The 21,239-nt window shown below is 38.7% G+C and overlaps 1 protein-coding gene across 3 annotated transcripts in view; it reads left to right on the top strand.

Annotated features, from left to right (window-relative positions):
• thsd7ba (thrombospondin, type I, domain containing 7Ba) overlaps positions 1-21,239 on the top strand; it is a 1,092,806-nt gene that overhangs the window by 739,365 nt on the left and 332,202 nt on the right. For all 3 annotated transcript variants that reach the window (XM_063047545.1, XM_063047546.1, XM_063047547.1), the window contains exon 13: positions 12,289-12,483. In XM_063047545.1, coding sequence (XP_062903615.1) covers positions 12,289-12,483 — 195 coding nt within the window. The remainder of the gene's footprint in view (positions 1-12,288; positions 12,484-21,239) is intronic.

Genomic DNA, 21,239 nt, shown 5'->3' with positions numbered 1-21,239 from the left:
GGAGCATTTCCTATTCCTTATCAAAGCCCTCATAATTTTGTATATTTAAATTAGGCCCTTCTTCAGTCTTCTCTACTTCAAAGAAAACAAACCCACCTGATTCCATTCCTCCTCATTAGTGAAAAACTCTATTCTAGGCAACAATCTTGTGCTTTTCACCTCAACCACCCCCGTGGGATTGAGTTCTATTTTCTCAATACTGCTTTGTTTAAAATGCTTCTCCTTAATTTCCTGATGGATTCATTGGTGACTATTTTGTATTTCTCGCCCCTAGCTTTGATTTCCCCATTAACAGCAAGATTTCTCATGCTTCCAATTTATATTTTTTAAATAACTAAGAAGTTTTTTTTTAAATATTCACGCACACATCCACCTTACCTTTCATTGATAAATTATTAAAGTAAATGAAAAAACATGGGAAAAGATATTAACTTTTGCTTCACTAAGCAGGTGTGAGTGTTCTTTGTCATACAGTATTTCACAGTTTGTTGAATGCAAAAAACTAGGTGAGATAGAGTAGAATGTAAAAAGGCTTCAGGGGATTTGGAGAAAATACATGGCACATGGAATACAATGTGAAAAAAAATGAAATTGTTCACCAAAAGTGTTTTTAAATGGCAGGGGATTGGGTATGTTGCAGTACTCTGGGCACAATATCTAATTAAAGAATTTAGGTATCTCCTCTTTGTTTCAGAACTGGCTGTAGGTCATGCATTCTTCAATGTGAGAAGTTAACTCTGTATCAACTTCCTCAGATATTCCCTAGGCTGATGGGTGTTTCAGTATTTTCTGCTTCTCTTTTGGAATTCCATCATCTGAATTTTTAGCTTTTCGAGTTTGAATAGTGTTGGTATTCTTGGAAGTGAACACAAGAACATGAAAATAGGAGGAGGTATAGGCCACCGGACCTCTGAAGCCTGCCCTGCTCTTCAACGTACTAGTTGATCAATGTTGTTCTCAGATCCTCTTCAATGTCATTTCTCTCCACCCCTCTAGTCTTCATTCCATCAAATATTTATTCTCCTCCACTTAAAAACTTCCAACGATCCTGATTCCACAGCCCTGTAGGGCAGAGAATTCCAGAAATCTACTGCCCTCTATGAGAAGAAATGTCCACATAAATGTGCCAGCAATATACGGTACAGTTACACTAAGTGGATTGGACTGCAGATCATATCTCACGCTTTATTATGGTAGGATTTGATTATAGAATTATGTAAGTTTGACTGCTATCTTATAGCCCTTTGTGAGATGACACCTGGTGTATTGTATATAGATTCCCTTTACTTACCTCGGAAAGAATTTATTTGCCATAGAGCAAGGGTTCCTGAACTTTTCTCTACCATAGACCCCTACCATTAACCAAGGGGTCTGTGGACTCCAGGTTGGGAACCCCTGCCACAGAGGGAGAGCAACGTAGATTCTGGAGAGTGGTTCCATGAGTTGCTGGTTGAATATATGAGGAGTAGTTGAGTAGATCAGGCCGGTATTATCTTGAGCTGAGATGAATTAAAGGAGGTCTCACTGAAGCTTACAAATTTCTTAAAGGACTTAACAGGCTGGATACAGGGATGATGTTTCCCAGGCTGCGGAGTCTCCAACCAAGGATCATAGTCTCTGAAAAAGGCACAGGGTGTTTAGGGCTGAGATAAAATGAAATTTCATCACTCAGCAAATTGTGAATGTTTGGAATTCTTTATCCTGGAATACTGTGAAGGCTCTTACTGAGTGCATTCTGAATTTCAAATGAATTAGAGATAAGGGGCAGTGAGACACAAGACCATCCATGATCTTGATGAAGAGTGGAAGAGGCCTGAAAGACCAGATGGCCTATACCTGCTTCAACTTCTGATGTTTTTATATGTGTTCAATATGGTCAATGCCTGATACCTGTACAGCACGCACGTTGTTTCGTGTAACTTGCCAGCTCAAGCTACAATGTGTTCAGTTCTATTTGCAGCAGCGCCAGCCATGGAACTTGGGTACAATTGCTATTGAACATGCCTGGAGATGACCAAGATGTCTCAAGGACTGATGCCTCAAAAAGGCAGCATCTATCATTAAAGACCCCTATCACCCAGGACATGCCCTCTTCTCATTGCTACCATCAGGGAGGAGGTACAGGAGCCCCAAGACACATACTCAATGATTCAGGAACAGCTTCTTCCCCTCTGCCATCTGTAAATATATTCTGTAATTCACAATTTTTCTCTACTATTATATATTGTATTTTGCTGCTGCCATGAAGACAACAAATTTCATGATGCATGCTAGAGATATTTAAAACTGCTTTTGATTTTGATAATTTTTTCATGGAAGGTCATAAATAAACCAATTGAAGATGGTTAAACCATGAATGTGGCCATACTGAGCTTCTGTAGCAAGATCTGAGGCTGAGCCCAATTATCATTTTCTTTTGCTTTAGCAATGGAGTTTTTCCAGATTCTCATTGACACAACTTTGTCTTAATCCTAATATTAGGCTCATAACATCATCTCTAGAATTCAACTATGTTTTCTAAAATCTGCTATAGTGAGCTCCAAAGACAAGTGCTCCTCAAAGAACTGAACACATTGGAGAGCATGTAATCTGTGATTAAGCGTCACTTGTTAGTATTACGGGCTGGATTTTCCTTCTCTTCTAATAATTGAAAATAGACTAATGAGACATTGTTTGGCGCTTATTTTTATTTCTCCTGCTTTTTGTTAGCCAGATATACTTCAGTCAGGCAGATACCATTGTTTTAGCTGTACTTAAAGAACTTCGATTTACAGTATGCGTAGCCACCTGTGGAGGTTGCATCTTTGAAAATACAATCAGACTGTTGTTGTGACCCATAGTATTTGCAATATTAGCTATTTATTGATCTCATGTAGAGCCCATGGATTAAGCAGTTTGTCCTCTGGAAAGGGGCTGCAATATGTTCTGGATGAAGCTGGTTACAGATATGTCAACCTTCTTTGTTGATTTATATCTCTGTCACTGGGATATACATGCATTCTCTCTCTATTAGATATCTAATTGTCTAACTTCCAAGCCTTTCACTGCAGTGGCTCCCAGGTCCTAATGCTAGGTGTGATCTGTTGTTTGGACAATTTAAATGCTGGACCAGATAGACTGGAAAAACAGGGTGATAGGAGGCGAGAGTCAATTTTACTTGCTTTCGCTGAGGCTATGAGGACTATCCCGGCTGCTGTGCTCTATGCCCGTTAAATGATGAAATGATGCCAAGGCTTGGGATCTACTGTGGGCAGCTACAGCGTTCAGATCTGAGGACTCAACTTGGTTCAGAATGTTGTTGCTTGCTTCATTTACTTGCATGATTTGTGTGTGATTTTCCCGCTTTCTCTTGCACATTGGGTGTTTATTTTTTTTAATTGGGTTCGTTCGGGTTTCTTGCTTTGTGGCTAACTGCAAACAAGCAAATCTCACAGTTGTATAACTTGTACAGACGTACATTCTTTGATAATGAATGTACTTTGCAACTGAGTGTGGCATAGACCAGAAGAATCTTGTAGAGTTGAAGAATCTTGGTATCAATCTTTTGCTGTTGGAGTTGAAATAATTAGTGTCACACACACACACACACACACACACACACACACATTTAATTTTGCAGTTGTATCTCCTCAATTGAACTTGTTTTATTAGTCTACTTGTATGTATATTCCCCTCCATTTTTTTCTATACTGCATCTCAGCATTGTTTGGACTATGCAAAACGGTAACTGATAAGGAGTAGGTCAGAACTCTGCGACAATTACGCAAGGTAAACAGAATTCAGTGTTTTTAGGTTGGATGGGAAGAGGCCCATTAGGAGCAATCTTGTTTAATTTGTTTCACCAAAGGGCACAAAGGAAAATAATGTCCACAAGCAGGGATCTCTTCTTCCTTCCTTATTGCCGTGCTTCCTTCCAGCTACTGGTCAGAAGTAAAGTCTGACAATTCTCCTTGGACTGTCCAAAACTTTCAACCCTTTATTTTTGACTTGCTTTTTGCTTTGTACTTTTTCCCAGTCTATGCCCTGTGCTTTAATTGCACTCATGGGGTCTGTCAGTGCTGATTTATTATGGATACTGAGGAATCTGATAAATGCCCCTATTATAAGGACTGTACAGGAGGAGGCACAGTAAAGAATCATGCTAGCCATATTAAAAGTGCTGTCCCTTGTGTTTAGTGAAGGAACCATAATAGGGACGTAAATCATGGAAACCTCAAAGTGCTGACAGCCATATAATACGTTTTAGCTCTTTGTGTTGGATTTAGAACAGGAGATGTGTGAGACACTGGAGGGTATGATCATTCACACCTTAAATCACCACTGAGAACAACTAGATTTCTGCTAAATGTACCACTTTTATGCTTCCTTTTCTAATAAGCCAAATGTGCTACCACAAAGTAGAACAAGGAAAAGGTGTGTTTTAATTAGATATGTCTGTAGCATTTATTTTACCTTTAAAGGTGTTAGGAATGTTTATTTGCAGATAAGCATGGTTTATAAATTTGCCTATTTAAAAGTTAGATTGATTTACTTTCACATTTCATTAATTTTGTCAAACTTGCTATTAATTTCTAGGCTTACAGAGTCCTTGTTAAAACTCTCAGTTCATTTGGCTATCCCTATGAAGCATAGCAGTACATTATGGACTAGCAAATACAATTCCAGAAATATTTAGAGTTAAATACATTAAAAAATTGTCTGAACAATTGAATTGGTCACATTTTGAGTACTTGAAATAAAAAAAAACAAGGCTTTAGACTGACGGTAACATCGAAACAGTAACTTGTCTCTCCCCTGTCGCTATAGAAGGAGCAATATCTGTCTCTCCCTTGTTAGTGAGAGGGAGAGAAACTGTGGGATGTTGTAATGTTGGAGTGAGCAGTTAGTTTTTGATGGTCTGTAGACCATGATCTCCCTTTGGGTGCTTTGCTTTTGCTTGCAAGGTGTGTGGTGGGAATGCTGATGCTTCATACTACAAACGTTTGTAGAATAATTTGGGGCTGGGGGTGCTGTTGATGCTACTTACTGCTCTTTGTACATGGGAGGTGGGCAGAGGGTTAGGGTTTCTTATGCTCTTTCTGTCATTCATTCTTGTTTTTTATTCTGTTTTCAGGATGTCTGTGGAGACTAAGAACTGCAAGTTATATATTGTATACATTCTCTGATATTAAATGGAGCTGTTGAAATATTGAGCTATCACATTTTTCATATGTGAATTGTTAATTGTCCTAAGAATGGACTTGATAATTATAAAGAAAATTCCATTTTTATATTTTCCTGGAGCTGATGCTGGAGAAGAAGGTTAAACACGGGAATAGGAGCAAGTAAGAATCTGCAGATGCTGGAAATCCAGGGCAGCATATACAAAATGCTGGAGGAGCTCATCCAGCCAGGCAGCATCTATGGAAAAGAGTAAACAGTTGACATTTTGGGCCAAGAACTTTCATCAAGACTGGTGAAGGGTCTCAGCCTGAAACGCTGACTGTTAACTCTATTCCATAGATGTTGCCTGGCCTATAGAGTCCTTCTAGCATTTTGTGTAGGAGCATATGAGATGGAATATAATTTGGTATCATCTTGAAATTGGGACTGGTGTTAGAAGTGCTTAAAATATGCAAACTACATGCCAAGACAATTAAAAAAAACATAAAGGAAATGTAACAAATCTCTGGCATTTTGATTATAATCAGCAGCCCTGGTGTAATGGATGAAGCAGAATAATGACCCTTTAGCAATGAATAATGCATGTTAAATATTTTACTTTTGGTTATAATGCATGGAACATACTGCCTGGGGAGGTGGTAGGGGCAGATGCAACAGCAACGTTTATGAGGCATTTAGCCAGATACATGAACAGGTAGGGAATTGGATGGATATGGATCATGTGCAGACAGATGGGATTTGTTCAGATAGGCAGTCATAGCCAACACAGACATGGCCTGTCCTGTGCTATATTGTGCTATTGTTCTTATCATGTTTAACCTTTAGTAGGATAGTCATTTATTGGCTTTGCAATTGCAAGTTATTTCATTACCATGGTTTATTTCACCCAGTGGAATGATTCTTAAAGCCAAATAGGCAAAGACTTTATGCCACTAAAATATTCAATTGTTTTGATTATCTTTGTAGTGTTATCTTGAATTAATTTGTAAATGATTGAGGTGGAATAAATTAGCATCCTATTAATAAAATTATGTTTTCCATATGGTGACGAGTATTATTCTCTGTAGTATCTCTATGTTGGAATAACAAATATTTTATATGATGTCATCTTTAAAGTTGCAAACAGGACATTGGGAAGAATGCCAATCTTTCATGCTGAAAACCATGGAAACGTCATTCCATGCACAATGAATTGTTTGGCTACCAATACACTCCTACTAGATTCCTGGAAGGCCAGCAAGTCTAATTGGTGCACTGTGAAGTTGGTGCAAACAAAATATGTGTATGATGTGGCAGATGCCCATCAATTGCCAGCTTGTTCTTTTGCAGTTACAGAGATCTGAAGAACTTAATAAAAAAAAATCACTTGTGTTCTCTATTATTAATCCTGCTTCTTGATTAGTATAGGTGAGCAGTAAGAGCCCACATGGGAGGTTAGTTAGGAAAATTCAGTCGCTAGGTATACATGGAGAGGTGGTAAATTGGATTAGACATTGGCTCAATGGAAGAAGCCAAAGAGTGGTAGTAGAGAATTGCTTCTCCGAGTGGAGGCCTGTGACTAGTGGTGTGCCACAGGGATCAGTGCTGGGTCCATTGTTATTTGTCATCTATATCAATGATCTGGATGATAATGTGGTAAATTGGATCAGCAAATTTGCTGATGATACAAAGATTGGAGGTGTAGTAGACAGTGAGGAAGGTTTTCAGAGCCTGCAGAGGGACTTGGACCAGTTGGAAAAATGGGCTGAAAAATGGCAGATAGAGTTTAATACAGACAAGTGTGAGGTATTGCACGTTGGAAGGACAAACCAAGGTGGAACATACAAGGTTAATGGTAAGGCACTGAGGAGTGCAGTGGAACAGAGGGATCTGGGAATACAGATACAAAATTCCCTAAAAGTAGCATCACAGGTAGATAGGGTTGTAAAGAGAGCTTTTGGTACATTGGCCTTTATTAATCAAAGTATTGAGTATAAGAGCTGGAATGTTATGATGAGGTTGTATAAGGCATTGGTGAGGCCAAATCTGGAGTATTGTGTTCAGTTTTGGTCACCAAATTACAGGAAGGATATTAATAAGTTTGAAAGAGTGCAGAGAAGGTTTACAAGGATGTTGCCGGGACTTGAGAAACTCAGTTACAGAGAAAGGTTGAATAGGTTAGAACTTTATTCCCTGGAGCGTAGAAGAATGAGGGGAGATTTGATAAAGGTATATAAAATTATGATGGGTATAGATAGAGTGAATGCAAGCAGGCTTTTTCCACTGAGGCAAGGGGAGAAAAAAACCAGAGGACATGGGTTAAGGGTGAGGGAGGGAAAAGTTTAAAGGGAACATTAGCGGGGGCTTCTTCACACAGAGAGTGGTGGGAGTATGGAATGAGCTGCCAGACGAGGTGGTAAATGCGGGTTCTTTTTTAACATTTAAGAATAAGTTGGACAGATAAATGGATGGGAGGTGTATAGAGGGATATGGTCCGTGTGCAGGTCAGTGGGACTAGGCAGAAAATGTTTCGGCACAGCCAAGAAGGGCCAAAAGGCCTGTTTCTTTGCTGTAGTTTCTATGGTTTCTATGGTTTCTATAGTGTAGATGGGTAAAGCGTAGCACTTGCTTAGTAACCATTCCCCCCCAATCAGGGTCACATGCACATGAAGCCATGGCACCAGGTGGTAGATGATCTTATGAGCAGCTGATGCATATCACAAGTTCTGGTTATGTGACCACTGACTCTATACAGACAATTTCTGAAAAGTATTGAATATGGCTGGGGTCAGTGTCTTGTAAATACATTGCCCAGAAGAAGGCAATGGCAAGTTACTTCTGTAGAAAAATTTGCCCAGAATAATCATGGCCAAACACCGTGATCACCCATGCCATACTACACAGCACATAGTGATGATGATGATGATGATTCTATATCAAGTTGTTACTGGTTTCAGACTTAGGAGAGATATATGTGAGTCAAATTTGGATGACTGGCAAGGAGAAATTTGTTGTATTATTGCAAACAGGAGGAAGTCTGCAGATGCTGGAAATTCTTTCTTCTCCAGCCCTCGACCTTTCCCACCCACCTGGTTTCACCTATCACCTTCCCGCTGGTCTCTTTCATGCTCCTCCCACCTTTCTTTTCAGGCATCTTCGCCCATCATTCTCAGTCCTGATGAAGAGTCTCAGCCTGAAACATCAACTATACTCTTCTCCATTGACGCTGCCTGTCCTACTGAGTTCCTCCAGCATTTTGTGTGTGTTGCTTCAATGTATTATTGATGTTTTTAGATGTAGCATACAATAGATTGTAATCTAAATTGTAACCAAAAGCCATGGTTGCAATCAGAATACTTTGCAATTGGAGTTTCTTATAAATTATTATATTTGAAATTTATACAAGTTCATTTCTAGTTAACATCTCTTTCTTATGTGTAGAAAAAAATCTTTGTCAATAGATGAAAGAGTGATTTGTAAAGCAATATTTATGTTCTCTAAAATATTCAATGGTGGCAGACTAAGGGAGAGATTAACATGAATTCGGCTATTGTTCTTTTAAGATTTAAAATAGTATTTTAATTGTTATTTATTGTACATTGATATGATAGTGCTTTGCTCCATACATGCAGAATTGTGTCTGTATTACTTCACTATGAGTTCCTGTTTGTAGTTGTATATTAGAGAAAGTAAAGCATAATTGGTCAGTGTTAAATTAAAAGGAAAGCAAAGAAGGTAAGTCCATTGAACTTGTCCCTTACATAATATGATTGAAGGAAGATACATGTGCGGAAAACTGCAATGGTATCTGTGTAAAAGAGAAGCTTCCTTTTGGAATGGAAGTTTAACAAAAAAGGATGTTTTAAAATATAAAATAATATCAAGTATTGTTATAAGTTTAGAAAAAACATGATTTTAAAATAGAGAAAATATCCCATCAGTAGGGCCTAGCCCCATGTGCCCCACCTTTTAACTTGTATTAACTTGAAGAATATGCTTGCTCCTCACATGCCAGCTACAAGATCATGGGAGAGGTGATGGGAATGCAAAGACATGATTTGTTACCTGTAGTGAATGTTCCAGCAAAGGACTGCCATATTTTTGTGGGGAAATTACCCACAAATATAATGAAAATTTGGAATCCTTATTTGAATGTGCTGGCTACCCTTGGGTTCAGTCCCATTATTTGAACAATGTCAGATAATGGGACAGAGAGTAAACTCTCAGTTCCATAGCAACAAGTTAGGCGTGGTACAAGAACAACAAGCCCTTCTTATGAAGGGAGAAAAAAAAGCAGTAAGCCACAGGTTATGCATCAGATGGATTTGATTTTAAATTTTGCTTTAATGTTCTTAAATATTTAAGTGATTTAATTAAAAATGTCTTTATAATCTTTATCTGTTTGAATTGTTAATTGATTTCTAAATTCATTTTTAAATATTTCTGAATAGCAGGTAAAAATAGAAAAGCTTCACGAGGATTTTGCCTGGAATGCAGGTCTGTAATTATAAAGAGAAATTAGACTGGAACATAAGAGGACGAATGAGACCTATAGACAGTAATTCTGAGAGGCATAGATACTATAGACAGTCAGAATTCCTTTTCCTGAGATAGTGGAGACAAGAACAAGTGGGTATAAGTTCAAGATGAGAGGAAGAAATCTAAAGGAGGTCTGAGGTATAAGTTTTATACATGGAGAGTAATTGATATCTGAAACAAGCTGCCAGAGGAAGAAGTGGAAGCATATGCTGTTATAACATTTAAAAGATGTGTTTTAGTGCAGCACCTGGATAGGAGAGAAATGTTGAGGGATGCTGGCCCAATGCAGGAAAATGGGCTTAGTGAAAAAAGGTATTAGGGTTGGAATGAAAGAATTGTACATTTCTATAATTCTGCATGTGGCTTTAGTTGGTTGTCAGAATGTGTGGACGCATCCTGGATAACTTTTACAGAAATGATAAATGCGGAATAAAAATGTCACACCTGTGCCTTAAGTAGTACCAAGAGTTATTTTACATGTACCTGAGAGAGAAGATAGGAATTTGCTTCATTGCCTCTTCAGAAATGCCACTTCCCAAAGCTGCCCTTTCTTAGTTCTGCATTAGAATGTCTGTTTGGGAAGCTACAACTAATTTGATGTGCCAAAACAAAGAATTGATTAGAATATTGATTTTGTTTTAACATAAAATCTATGCTGTGAAATTTTACATAGTATTCTAGAAGAAAAAGAATGTTAGCTGCCATTAAAAGATACTGAGCTGGCAGACCTGGGAGCAATGCAAATAGCAAATAAAACAGTATATCAGTTAAACCCGCAGAAGGGATGTGAGGAATAACATTGCACTGATTTTCCTGGGTCAGAGTATTGCTGTAAATACAGTTGAGATTTAGTTAATGAATAATTAATCAGTTGAACATTTCCAGCACTTTCAGTTTTTATTTCATATTTCTAGTACCAACAGTTTTATTTTCATTGCCTAGTTATTATTATTTGCTGTCTTTATACTATGAGACTGACAGTAAATTCAATATTTTCATTAATGCATGATGTCAGATTGCATCGTTCAATCACTGTCACTACCATAACAAAAGGCAATACGTTGAAATGACATAGTTAACATTATTTACAAACTAGATTTGGCGTAAAATACCTCTAAAACATTTACATTTATTATGTGAGTTGCAAGCTAGTTTTAAAGGCATTCTGCACCACAATAACAGTTTAACAAATGTGTTCCTAAACAAAATGTGCATACACTGTGTTTTCAGATAAATATTTCAAATTATTTATTTCTTTTAGATTGTTTCCCTTTATTTTTGAGTCCTTACTTAAGATTTGCTGTCTGTGAATTGTTTCATGTGAGTGGCTGCTGAGTCAGATTATGCCATCACTGTTACCTAATGCCAGAGTGCACATTGATCTGACTGCTGATAACAAAATGGCACTGGCTGAGTGAAGAATTTTTTATTGAGATTGCTCGATCACTGGGGATAGCGTTCTTTAAGATCAGAGTTGGGGTGGTTTGCTTCACTGCTAACAACATGATTGGGGCTTTTAAGTTTATGACTCCAGGACATACAATTGCCATTAGACCAAAACAATTGTCTCTGGCTTGATCAAATACATTTTTTTCTCTCAAGAACAGGTGGTTAGTAAATTCCCAGATTTTCTAGAAATGGTAATTAACACAAAATAATTTGGAACTAATTTGTCAAATATTATAACTGTTTTTCTCCCCAGAAAATGTTCTCACACCTTGAAGGACTTTACTCTCTAACAACTACCTCTTTCTGAGCAAAGTAAATATTGTTACTATTCATTTTACTTCAGTGTTTCTTTGAGTGGCCTTATTTAGCTCCTAAACCCCTGCTATCAATGATTTCCTTAAAAAAAAGCTTAATAATATTAGATCTCTAAATATCTGACAACGGCCACTCATTTTGGAAGTAAAATTTTAATTTCCCATTCAATCAAGGGATATGGGCTTTAAAAGCTGGGCCAGCATTTAATTCCACATCGCAAACTACCTTTGAGAGGATGGTGATGAGCTGCCTTCTTGCACTGCTGCAGGCTTTGGGGTGTATGTACACCCAGAAGGATGCTAAGAAGGGAGTCTCAGGATCTTGACTCAGTGACGGGAAAGAATGGCAATATTTTTCCAAGTCAGGATGGGGTGTATCTTGGCGTGCAGCTTCCACTTAGTGGCATTCCAATGTTTTTGCTGGCCTTGACCTTCTAGCCGGTCGAGGTCATGAGTTTAGAAGGTGCTGCCTAAGGTGTATGGGTTAATTTCTGCAGTGCCTCTTGTAGATGTACATTGGTGGTGGAGGGAGTGAATGGTTATGGATGAGGTGACTATCAAGTGAACTGTCATGTCACAAGCAATATCAGAAGCAATTTCAGGCTTGTAATTATTAGCCTTATCTCTACTGCCTCCTTGCATGATGGAACCAGTGTCAAGGATCTAACATGGAAGGCTGTGTCTATATCAGAAGCAATCGTGGTTTGAAGAGAATCTGTGATCAATTTATAACAATCCATGTAAGAGAGGTTTGTTATGTCCACATTGCATCTCTTATATGCTTTAATATTTCAAAAGAAATACATGAAAATGTTTTTCTAATATCTACTTTTCTTCTTCTTAGGTGTGATCTGTAGAACAGGTGATGACCATCACACAGATATTATTGGATGCTTGAAGCGGGCAAGTCCAATGCCTCCCCTGGTGCAGGAGTGTTGGGTCCCATGCCACGATGATTGCATATTGACAAACTGGTCCAAGTTCAGCCCCTGTACAGCAGGTTGTGGATCAACCCATGGTCGAAGAAGATCCCTTGTAGGCAAGTATTAGGCTAATAGAAGACATTACACAAATGAACATTAGTGACTGTTCATATGCTCCAACCTTATGAATCCTCATAATGAAATGAAATATTTTGTCCTGCTAGCTATATTTAAGAAAATTGAATTAAATCTTAAAATATGAATAATTGTGATACTTTGAGCAATCTATTTCGGCTTGTCGCAATTTATTGTGGTGTAGTCACTGGATTAGAAATCATAAAGTACATTTTTGAGTTTCAGAATTCTATAATTTATTATCAGCCTGAATTAAAGAACATTAACTGCATTGTTTTTATTTGAACATTTTCATACACAGTCAGTCAACATCGTGAATAAAGAAAGCTCATTAAAAAAATTCACATGGTATTCAATTTGATGCATCTAATTAGTGGGTGATTGTTAAGAGTTTGAGAGGATTGATCATTCTGTTTCTCCATCCAATATATCACAGCAGAATAGCATCAGATATATCATATAAAATCTATTGTACTTCATTGATTTGGTAAATGCACTGTGTGGTATGATTCTGATTTACGTAATGTGCTCAGCTGGAACCTCAGTTTGCCAATGGGTTTGTTATACGGATTCTTAAAATTGTCACATGCCCTTGTTCCTGATAGCCAAGCAGGCAATCTCACTACAGGTCGTGTACATCTGGATAGATACACAGTACTTTATTTTGATGCTTCGTAAGCCAAACTTGCTTGGGGACTATCACTCGAGTTCTGGATTTCAAAACCGGTTGATGGAAATGCTTGGCTTGTACCCTCTGAAGTTAATAAGAATGAAAGGGAACTTGTTTGAAATGAATAGGATCCTGAGGGGTCTTCATAGGGTGGATGTGGAGAGGATGTTTCTTATGGAAGAGACAAGAAATAGGGAGTGCCATTTGAAAAGTATTTTTTCCTTATGCAGTTGTGTGTCTTTGAAATGGCTGTTCCATTTAGGGTGTAGGAAGCAGGAATTTGAATATTTTTGAGGGTTTATTGGATTCTTGATAAGGGATATGATGTCTCTGGAGCAGGCAAGATTGCAGAGTTGAGGTTACCAATAGATCAAACATGATTTTATCGAGGGATAGTATAGGCTAGAAGGGCCGAATGGCCCAGTCCCATATGCTTGTAATTTTGATTGAAGGTTTTCTGAATCCTTGATCTTGTGTCAGCTCTCCACATACAATCGAGAGGTATTAGTACCGTATTTCAAGAGTGCAGCAGAAGTAAGCCTGGTAATTACGAGGCTGTGGATTGTGTGTCAGTGGTAGGGAAGTTATTAAAGAACATGTGAAGAATAAGATTCATTTTTGCTCAGAAGAGCAGGGATTAGTGAAAAATGATTAGAATGGTTTTGTTGGGTGATATATTGTCTGATCAATTTGGTTGAATTTTGAAGAGAAAACGAAACAAATTGATGAACATAATGTGTTGGTATAGTCTACATGGACTTTAGTAAGGTCTTTGAGCTCCCACATAGGAATCTGGTAAAATCCATTCGAGCCCATGGGATTCAGTGGAAGTTGGATCCAAAATAGTGTAAGTATGGGAGTCAGAGGTGAATTCTGTTCATTTGACTGGAAATCTGTGGACCGTATTGTACCACAGGAATCTGTGCTGGGGTCCATGTTGTTCATTAAATACCTTAACAACTTGGATATGAAAATAGGAGGTATGATTAGTAAGTTTGAAGATGTCACAGAAATCAGTTACATAAAATGTTCAGCAGATGCTGGAAAGCTAGAGCAACACACATAAAGTGCAAAGTAGAGGGTTTTGATCTCAATGAAGGGTCATGGCCTGAAACATGGGCTATTTGTTCCCCTCTGTAGGTGCTGGCTGACTTGATGAGTACCTCCATCACTGTGTGTTACAAGAAAAATTAGTGAGGTTGGTAGTCATAGGTTTGAGTATGAGTACCTGGCTAGATGACCAAACCAGTGGCAAATGAAATTTTATCCTGATGCATTTTGAAAATCTTATCAAGGATTCAACATAGACAATAATCAGAAGAGTTTTAAGGATTATTGAGGAGCAAAGAGACATATAAGCTCATATTTCTGAAGGTGGAACATGACTAGATGTGAGAAATTTGCATTCAGTAGCAACAACATAGAACATGAGGACAAGGATGTCATGGTTCAACTTTATAAAACCTGGGTTAAGTGACAGCTGAAGTACTGTATACATTTCTTTGTGCTACACTGTAGGAAGGAGAGCTCCACTGCAGAGAAAGCAAAAGAGCTGTTGTAGAAGAAGGAGTCTTTTAGATATGAAGTTTGCCTTGGTGTCGGGGAGTGGAAGAGAGAAACGTAGATAGGGTAAATAGTAGGCAGCTTGTGTCCAAAACCAGAGGACATATGCTTAGGGTAAGGGTTAAGAAGTAAAAGGTTTACAGGGTACCTGAGATGGAATATTTTCAACTAAGTGCTATTGGAATCTGATCTATTGGAATGCACTGTCCGAATAGGTGGTGGAAATTGTCCTTCTCACAAAATGAATCGCCATGGCAAGGAAAGCTAAGGATCTATCATTGGTTAAAGAAGATTAGTATCAATATTGCCATGGGCACAGCGGGGTAAAGGGCTATTTCTGTTCTGTGTGACCCATGCCTTTGACATTTCCAAATGCCACAGACTTTGCTATACGGAGGCTGGGCCCACATAGATTCACAGGAAACATAATGCCACAAGGGAAAAGAAGGAACAAAAATGTAGAGATTGTTTAACTGGAACAAACTTTTTTTGCCACCAGTAGTTATTATTAACTCTCTTAAGTGACATTGATAACTTGCAATTACAATGTTAATCTGCAGATACCTCTCATAGTTAAACATGATTCAATAGCTCATTGATATTTGCCAAGTATCTGGTAGAAACCATAACAGTTTCACTGTCCAGTATGTTCTTGTAGACCAATTAAGCAATCAAAACCTATAGAAATCAAAAACATAGAAAAAGCTACTTACTGACTTAAAAGTATGGAGAACTATAAATGCTAAAGAAACCTCAATTAATTAAAAAAAAACTTTATTTGCCACATGTTTGTAATGTAACTTTTTTCAGTATATTTAAATTTATTTCATTGTTACCAGTGTTAAAAAAAATCCTGAGTATACTGTATTAGCCCTCAGTGCAAACACGGTCTTTTTTTTAACCCACATTTCTTCCAAGGAAAAGTCTGTATCTTGTTTCCCATACACAAGAAAATCTGTAGATTCTGGAAATCCAATGCAACACACACAAAATGCTGTAGGAGCTTGCCAGGCCGGGCAACATCTATGGAAAGGAGTAAACAATCGATATTTTGGTCCGAGACCCTTCATGTCTAGGAGTTGGAGGGCCGCAGGGATCAAGGAGAGGGAGCAGTAACAGAGAGAGCATCACTGAACTCCTGTCGAAGGGATGATTTAAACGTCTTCAGGGTAGACGTCCCTCGAAGAGCCTTCACAGTAGCAGTAGTAGTATCACAAACACAAGAAAATCTGGGGATGCTGGAAATCCAAAGCAACATACACAAACATGAGAAAGGTCTCAGCCCAGAACGCCGACTGTTTACTATTTTCCATTGGTGCTACCTGGCCCTCTGAGTTCCTCCAGAATTTTGTGTGTCATGTTTCCCCTACCTGTTTCCACAAATTATCCCATAATCCCAATCAGATCCTTGGAGATTATGTTGGATAATGAAGGTTTATAATCAGAACAAACACCAAATCTTGATTTTTCTAGTGAATCTCTGCTGGTAAGCACCTCGCGACACCCCAGTGAAGTCCAACCCTGCCTTAAACTTCCAAATGTTATGCTGGGGAAAAAAAGCTGTGAAAGACAAGGGCAATTATAAAGTAATTTGCATTTTCTTTCATTAACCAAGGTTGCTTTAACAACCATTATTCATTAAATGCATTCTTAAGTAACTTAATTTTTTAAATGCTTTTGTTTTTGTAGAATGTTTTAGTTGTTGAATTATAATAAATATTTTCTAAATGCCAATGATACTCAGAAGCATTTAAAATTAAGCAATTATCTAACAGCTGACAAATCTTTGGGGTATGGTTCAGCCATAGAGAAAGTTTTATTCTGTTCTTTTGTAGGTGGGACTTATTTGCTCATATCAGTCCAGGTGGCATCTTAGAATTACCTTAAGACATCAGTAGATCCATAGTTGACCAACTCATCAATAATGAACACAGATGGCTCAAGTTTACCAGCTAATTCTGGTTTTCAGACTTCAAAACAGTTACTCACATTACCTTGAAATTGACATTCTTGTTAATATTAGCAATTTTGCAAGGGTAAAATTATGAGACACATTTACTGAGCTTTACTCCCTGAAATATCAAGGGATTTATGGATATGAAAAGAACTGATGAAGAAGACACAAAGAATTTTTTTTCAATGTCCTGACAAAGGGGATATAAAAATTAAGAAAAGAGGCAACATTCCTTCAAGCAATGAGGTATTTCTGAATTTTCCTCCACAAAAACCATGAATTTTCTATTAAAAATCAACAGACTTTTCCTGACAATGACAGGGCTTCATTGTGTTGGCTTGTGAGGCTGACGACCCTCTTTCTCTTCCATTTTTCCATATTGCTTTAATTAAAAAATATATCATATCCAATTCTGTTTTCTGGGGATGTGCTGTACTGTTCTTTGCCCATACACCTCCCACCCACTTGAGATGAATCTGATCCATTTCTGCATTTTTTCTTCCACCATTGTAATATTAAATAGAAACAAAACTGCACCAAATTCTCAACCTGTCTAATAGAGTTTTGGAAGAGTAATTTGCTTGAAAGAACAACTGAGTCCTATTTTCTGTAGTTCCTTCATTCTGCTGAATATTTTGTAGTTTATTATCAGATTTATAGCCTCTGCTGTTTTTTTTCGTTAGTGTTTAATACTTGGATTTATCAACTTGGCAACTTTAGTGTATACATGCATTCTGTTTTCAAAGTAACAGTGTGAAATATATAATGATGACATGAAGAATTCAGGTCTAGTGGTAGCTTTGACTTGATTTCAGATTACAGCAGCGATTCCCAACTTTATTTATGCCATGGACCTCTACCATTAAGTGAGGGGTCCATGGACACTAGATTGGGAAGACTTGCATTAGAGGAGGGTTGGTGAATTAATAGTCATATAAAATCTGATTCAGAGGGTGAAAAATTGATCAATTAGTTAAGTCTCAAATTTATCATTACCCAGGGTATCTACATAATGTATGCACGTATTAAAGATTAAACTATTCATTTAATCTACCGTTCTGTAAACTTGTGAGCCAATACATTAAATGTGGACAAATGGTGTCTGCAGAGATAGCAGCCTGCTTTATGAATGCAGTGAGCAAAGAAGACAATACCTTTTAGAGCAAAAAAAAGCTGCTTGTGACAGAAAATGGCCAAACATTTTTATAATCATAGTCATAAGACCCCTTCAGCCTATTAAATCCATGCTGACCATCAACAGCCATTAACACAAGTCCTATTTTATTCTCCCTGAAGAGCATTTTAGTTTCAATTCTTTTCTAGAATTTTCTTCCAATCATAGCAACATTTCCAGAAACAGTACTGCATATTAGAAACAAAACATAGAACGTAGAATAGTACAGCACAGTACAGGCCCTTCGGCCCACAATGTTGTGCTGACCCTCAAACACTGCCTCCCATATAACCGCCCACCTTAAATTCCTCCATATACCTGTCTAGTAGTCTCTTAAACTTCACTAGTGTATCTGCCTCCACCACTGACTCAGGCAGTGCATTCCACGCACCAACCACTCTCTGAGTAAAAAACCTTCCTCTAATATCCCCTTTGAACTTCCCACCCCTTACCTTAAAGCCATGTCTTCTTGTATTGAGCAGTGGTGCCCTGGGGAAGAGGCACTGGATATCCACTCTATCTATTCCTCTTATTATCTTGTACACCTCTATCACGTCTCCTCTCATCCTCCTTCTCTCCAAAGAGTAAAGCCCTAGCTCCCTTAATCTCTGATCATAATGCATACTTTCTAAATCAGGCAGCATCCTGGTAAATCTCCTCTGTACCCTTTCCAATGCTTCTACATCCTTCCTATAGTGAGGCGACCAGAACTGTACACAGTACTCCAAGTGTAGCCTAACCAGAGTTTTATAGAGCTGCATCATTACATCGCGACTCTTAAACTCTATCCCTCGACTTATGAAAGTTAACACCCCATAAGCTTTCTTAATTACCCTATCTACCTGTGAGGCAACATTCAGGGACCTGTGGACATGTACCCCAAGATCCTTCTGCTCCTCTACACTACCAAGTATCCTGCCATTTACTTTGTACTCTGCCTTGGAGTTTGTCCTTCCAAAGTGTACCTCTTCACATTTCTCTGGGTTGAACTCCATCTGCCACTTCTCAGCCCACTTCTGCATCCTATCAATGTCTCTCTGCAATCTTTGACAATCCCCTACACTATCTACAACACCACCAACCTTTGTGTGGTCTGCAAACTTGTCAACCCACCCTTCTACCCCCACATCCAGGTCGTTAATAAAAATCACGAAAAGTAGAGGTCCCAGAACAGATCCTTGTGGGACACCACTAGTCACAACCCTCCAATCTGAATGTACTCCCTCCACCATGACTCTCTGCCTTCTGCAGGCAAGCCAGTTCTGAATCCACCTGGCCAAATTTCCCTGGATCCCATGCCTTCTGACTTTCTGAATAAGCCTACCGTGTGAAACCTTGTCAAATACCTTACTACAATCCATATAGATCACATCCACTGTACTACCCTCATCTAGATGCCTGGTCACCTCCTCAAAGAACTCTATCAAGCTTTTTAGACACAATCTGCCCTTCACAAAGCCATGCTGACTGTCTCTGATCAGACCATGATTCTCTAAATGTCCATAGATTCTATCTCTAAGAATCTTTTCCAAGCAGCTTTTCCACCACAGATGTAAGGCTTACTGGTCTATAATTACCCAGACTATCCCAAATACCTTTTTTGAATATGGAGACAATATTTGCCTCCCTGCAATCCTCTGGTACCATTCCCATAGACAATGAGGACATAAAGATCCTAGTCAGAGACTCAGCACTCTCTTCCCTTACCTTGTGCAGCAGCCTGGGGAATATTCTGTCAGGCCCCGAGGACTTATCCGTCCTAATGTATTTTAACAACTCTAATACCTCCTCTCCCTTAATATCAACATGCTCCAGAACATCAACCTCACTCATATTGTCCTCACCGTCATCAAATTCCCTCTCATTAGTGAATACCAATGAGAAGTATTCATTGACGACCTCACTCACTTCCACAGCCTCCAGGCACATCTTCCCATCTTTATCTCTAATCGGTCCTAGATTCACTCTTGTCATCCTTTTGTTCTTCACATAATTGAAGAATGCCTTAGGGTTTTCCTTTACCCCACTCACCAAGGTCTTCTCATGCCCCCTTCTTGCTCTTCTCAGCCCCGTTTTAAGCTCCTTTCTTGCTTCCCTATATTCCTCAATAGACCCATCTATAGATAGGAAAAATGGATATAGTTGAATTTTTTTTACATTATTCAAATTCTATTAGGTGTCGAAGTAAAACTGATTACATGGCCAGGTATAATTCCATGAAAGTCCCGGGCTCTAGAAATCCCGGTATCCTAGGGACAGGATTACCTGGATTACTTTGTATAGATTTTTGTCACTGTGACACATGCAACCAAACCTAAAAGGCTCTCATGAGGCTGAGCCAATCAGTCTCTTTCCAGTCTCAGAGAGCTTTGTTCAAAATTTTAATATGAAACTTCTACTGTTACATAGCAGTATTTAAGAGGGATCCTTAAGGAAATGGTGAAAATATATCAAAGTTCAAATTTAATTTATTATCAAAGTACATGCACTATATGTCACTATATACAACCATGAGATTTGTTTTCTTTTGGGCATACTTAGTAAATGGGGATTGGTCAGTCCTGGGCTGGATGTCCTGCTCACTTAAGGAAGGTGAAGCACCTCCCACCGTCTCTCCTTTCCATGTAGTGATTGCTGCAGGACCACTGCTTGGCTTGCCATACAGGAAGTCGCTGGCATTTGGTCTCTCCCATGCTATTTTGCACATATCAACATCTTCACATGGAGTCCCTGTTCTTACTGAGTTTGCTATGTCATAGTACGACCCAGTGTCCAGTGGTATAACTGGGCGGGCAGGCTGGGTGCATCAGCCTTGGCTGGCAGACAGCCTAGGAGAAGGACAACTCCAAGTCCAAACCCAGGTAGATAGGACTCATTAACCTTGCCAGGCAGTCATCTAGGAGATGGGGAACTCCGATAATCAATATACAGCCTTGCAGTGGTCGCAGCTTGCCACACCATTGTGGAATGTCCCTGGCCTAAAGGGTGGAATTATTCTACATGCACCGATCCTTATTATCACCCTACACAGCGCAGGCAGGAAGAATGATCGTGCCCTTGCTCCTGAGGATTCTTCTTCCCTCCTGATCTTCGCAAGTGAAAAACCAGCCATCATTCAGTAAATCAAATAAAAAACCTGCAGACGCCGGAAATCCAAACAATACACGCCAACTGCTGGAGGAACCCAGCCGACCAGGCAGCATCTATGGAAAAAAGTACAGTCGATAATTCGGGCCAAGACCCTTTGGCAGCATTCGAGATCTTCCAGCATTTTGTGTGTATCATTCAGTAAATTTAAGAAACATAATAGAATCAATGAAAGACCACACCAAACAGAACAGACAAATAACCAATGTGCACAAGATACAAACTGTGC

This window comes from Mobula hypostoma, chromosome 5, assembly GCF_963921235.1.
Source record: "Mobula hypostoma chromosome 5, sMobHyp1.1, whole genome shotgun sequence".
Taxonomy (NCBI): domain Eukaryota; kingdom Metazoa; phylum Chordata; class Chondrichthyes; order Myliobatiformes; family Myliobatidae; genus Mobula; species Mobula hypostoma.
The sequence above is the reverse complement of the archived record's forward strand: the minus strand, read 5'-3'. Positions and strand labels throughout refer to the sequence as shown.